This window comes from Sinocyclocheilus rhinocerous, unplaced genomic scaffold (genome assembly GCF_001515625.1).
Source record: "Sinocyclocheilus rhinocerous isolate Xijiao unplaced genomic scaffold, SAMN03320098_v1.1 scaffold767, whole genome shotgun sequence".
NCBI classification, from domain to species: domain Eukaryota; kingdom Metazoa; phylum Chordata; class Actinopteri; order Cypriniformes; family Cyprinidae; genus Sinocyclocheilus; species Sinocyclocheilus rhinocerous.
The window spans coordinates 951523-955258 of record NW_015633562.1 but is presented as its reverse complement, the minus strand read 5'-3'; the positions used below and the strand labels follow the sequence as shown (position 1 = coordinate 955258).

General features: G+C 39.1%; 1 protein-coding gene across 2 annotated transcripts in view; it reads right to left on the bottom strand.

Moving 5' to 3' along the window:
* Positions 1–3736, bottom strand: part of LOC107744626 (mediator of RNA polymerase II transcription subunit 13-like) — a 98922-nt gene that overhangs the window by 38416 nt on the left and 56770 nt on the right. For both annotated transcript variants that reach the window (XM_016558419.1, XM_016558420.1), the window contains exon 5: positions 157–354. In XM_016558419.1, coding sequence (XP_016413905.1) covers positions 157–354 — 198 coding nt within the window. The remainder of the gene's footprint in view (positions 1–156; positions 355–3736) is intronic.

Genomic DNA, 3736 nt, shown 5'->3' with positions numbered 1-3736 from the left:
TAGAGGGAAAAAAAAAAAAAAAAGTACTACAGATGAAAAACACATTGCACACTATATAACATTTCTGCAGTATTTTCAGCAAACATGTATTGTTCCCACAATGCAACTGGTTTATTTACCAGCCTTTTAAGTAAAATCTATTTTGGTCCAACTTACCAACAAGCACTTCCACTGCTGCCAGGGAGTCGTCCTCCCAGTCGATGTCCTCCATTTTGTCCTCTGTGCTCTCCTTGGAGGTCGGGCTGATGGGATAGAACTGGTTCCATTCTTCAATGAGCTTCTGTGTCGGAGGGTCGGACAGTTTGAAGGACTGACCGGTCAATGTCCCGTTCAGTCCAAATGGACTCAGAATCACTACAAGCGAGAATGAGAGAAGTGATTCAGTCATACACACTACATACAGTACAGAACACAAGATATATTAAGGCAGCAGTGGCATAAAGGTCAAGAATCTGGGACACAGGCCTGTCACGATTATTTTATCTAATTGAGTTTATTTGAGATAGTTATTATCATTGTGCTCTTTTAATCTCAATCACAGATTGCCATTCAAATAAGGAATTTTATACAAATATCAATATTTCTCAATTTTAGGAAATTATTTATTATTATTATTACTACTACTACAATTATTATTGTTATTATTATATTACAATAATACAATTAAAACAGACTAGGCCACACAAAACAATAGTGTTAATGGAAACAGCTATCTCACACACAAAAACAGTAAAAACACACAAAAAAATAATAAATTACCAAAAGAAATTATACAATTTATAAATATAAAATAAAAAGATTTTAATTTTAAGTTATATAAAAAATATTTATATATTTTACAATTGACATATAAATAATATATAACCATTTCAATATTTAAAATATTAGGTCATTCTAATTTCCACAATATTTCTGTACAAAAGAAAAAAAAATCAAAAGGAAAGATTTATGGATTATCCTTACACTGTGAAAGACATGAGCAAAAAGGCTATTAAATTAACTGCAATTAGTTATATGATATTTAATAAACTCATGATTGTGACAGCACTAGCTGGTACACAAAATGAGTTACCAAAACTATGTAACATGCATCGCTGGATAACCATTTTTCCCTTGAGTAATTCACCGATCCTAGTATCCTAACTAGTTTTTGTTTATGCATCCAAGTACTTGTGTTAACATGATAGCGGCAAAAGAACCTCTGTTACAAAATACAATCAAGTGGCATTTATCTGGTGTTGTCCTTGGAAAGTTGCCCCAAACTGGTTCTTACAATGTGGAAAGCTAGCATATGTAGCAGAAAAACACATGAAGACTAAGGAGCGTGTAATCAGAACAGGGCCAAAGCAAATGAGTCTATGAAGCGGGGGAACACTGTACAAACACTCCCGCCTGGCTCTCTCTCAACCGCTCCCTCCACTTCTGTTCCTCATTAACTGTGGTCTTAAATGACTCCTCCACTGCAGCCGGGTCTCTTTCCTTCCTCCTTTCTCTCAGACACTTTCCGAAAGCCTTTCATATCAACACAGCCTCCAGTTACTGCCAGGCAGCACTCATTCTGAGCCCATAAACCAACTTAAATAAACAGGTCACTCAGAGGGAGAGAGACAGAAACAGGGTGAAAAAAGACAAGGAAAGCGTGCAAGACAAGGTGAAGTACAAATGTGGAAGTAGTGGCATCAGTTTTCACTGGTACCTTTCCAAAACACCTCAGTTTCTCAAGAGCAGCTCTGTTACATGCTGCTTTCATGCCTAAAAAAGTAACTAAACACTGAGGTAGGTAGTCACAAGTTTTCCCAAGGAAATCTCATTCTGTACATGTGTGTTTCTTTAACTGCCTTGATATATTGATCCACATATTAGAGGATAGCAGGAGGAAGGAGCTTCCAGGGAGAAAAGGGTGGGGGGGGTAGTGGATGAATCCATCCTGTGTCCTTCCATTAGCCGGCTCATTCCATGGCCTTCATCACACAAATCCATAAAAGCCACAATGACAGAGGACACCTCCATCCATCCGGAAGAGGTATGGGAAGAGGGAATGGGGGTAGGGGGATGCTATACAAAGGGAAAGGAGGTACAATTAATCTTTAATGGGTTACGGCAGCTTAAATCTAAACACTCTAATAGAGATTGTTATTCTGGCTTTAAAACAGAAGCCTCCAAAATGCATTTTGAAAAAACAAGCTGACCAGATGTAACAAAACATACACGGCTCATTCGCAGACCACCTCTGCAGGCAAAAATGGCTCTTTTAATATTTGACAGATCCTAGATCGAGCCAATTCGTTTGGCCTCCTGATGGCCAGCTCATCCCAATGCATCAAAAAAGACTCCGCTGAGATACGCAACATATTTACAGAAAGAAAGCCCAGCGTTGAGCTCTTCAGGTAGGTGGTAAGGCAGAAGATAAGAATTTGCATGGTGGGGGAGCTTGAAGCATTGAATCCACTAGAGAGGTATCAACTCTCAACTATCAACCATCATTAGAAAGGGGTCTGCTGCTCTGGTCCGCTTTTGAGTGGGGGCATCACACAGATATAAAGCAATTTTCAGACAAACAGGCAAACAAATGTATTTCAATATCACACTGTTCACCTCACATTAATTCTGTCAAGCAATCTGTGCACTACCAGTCTCTCTCTCACTCTCTCTTCTGCTCGGTTAAGTGAGCTATGAGTTCATTACACCCCTCTCACTGCTCTTTATGAGGTCACAGTCGCAACACTCGCATGCTCACTAATCCGAGACTGTCAGAAACGGTGAGCAGCAGACCAAAGGAGATCGAGAGAGAGCGGGCGAGCGAGAAAAAGGTCAGCTGGTTCCAAATGACACATCACACATTCCTGATTCACTGCAAAGGTTATTTCCCCATCAAAAGGATGAGTTATGTTTTAAAACGTTAATTCGCAGGAACCGCAAACAATCTCAATTAAGCAAACAATGGCAGATGTGATCTAGTGCACGGCTGTGGATGTAGATCGGTCAATACAGCATTCCAGCCAAGCTAAAATGAATGATACTGAATGAATTTCGATCAAAAGTGAGCATCACAAAACAAAAGCTATAAGAAATATTTCCCACTGATAGTCCTTGGGTACATAAGAGCAACTGAGGGCTATGAAATCCCACGTAAGGTCTTAAAGTCAGCATGAAATGGAAATTGCGATCGAATTTTCCTCCCTACAGTGAGATAAATACAAGTGAAATGGCTTCTCAAAATAGAAAAAAAAAAAGAAGGATGGGACTTGATTTTGCCCATCAGGAATTGATTGGATCGTTGTCGTTTGCTAATTGCTGCGATCTCATGTGAGTGACAGATTGCTGGAGGGGAGGCTTTACTGCCCAGCCCTCACACCAGTCAACACAAGTCATCAGAGAAGAGATGGTGTTGGGAGGGGAATGGAAGTTATTGTTTTTTGTGTTGATTTTGTGACTGAAAAAAGAAGAATTGTCCATTTTGATTTTATGGTGACTTTAAACAGGCCTAAATCTCCTAAAGTGCAAGGATTTCCCACCCAGGGACACATGATCATAAATGGCAAAATGCATTCATTAACGTGACCATCACTAACAGCCCTTTGGAAATCCCACTTAACACTATTTTACTTAAAAGTTTGTTAAATAAAAATAAAAACATCAAGTCATAGTTTTTTTTCAGTTTAGGCCAGGGCTGGGAGTTATGGCGACATCATTTAATACATCAATATCAACAGCCAGTTAACAAATGATTATAAAC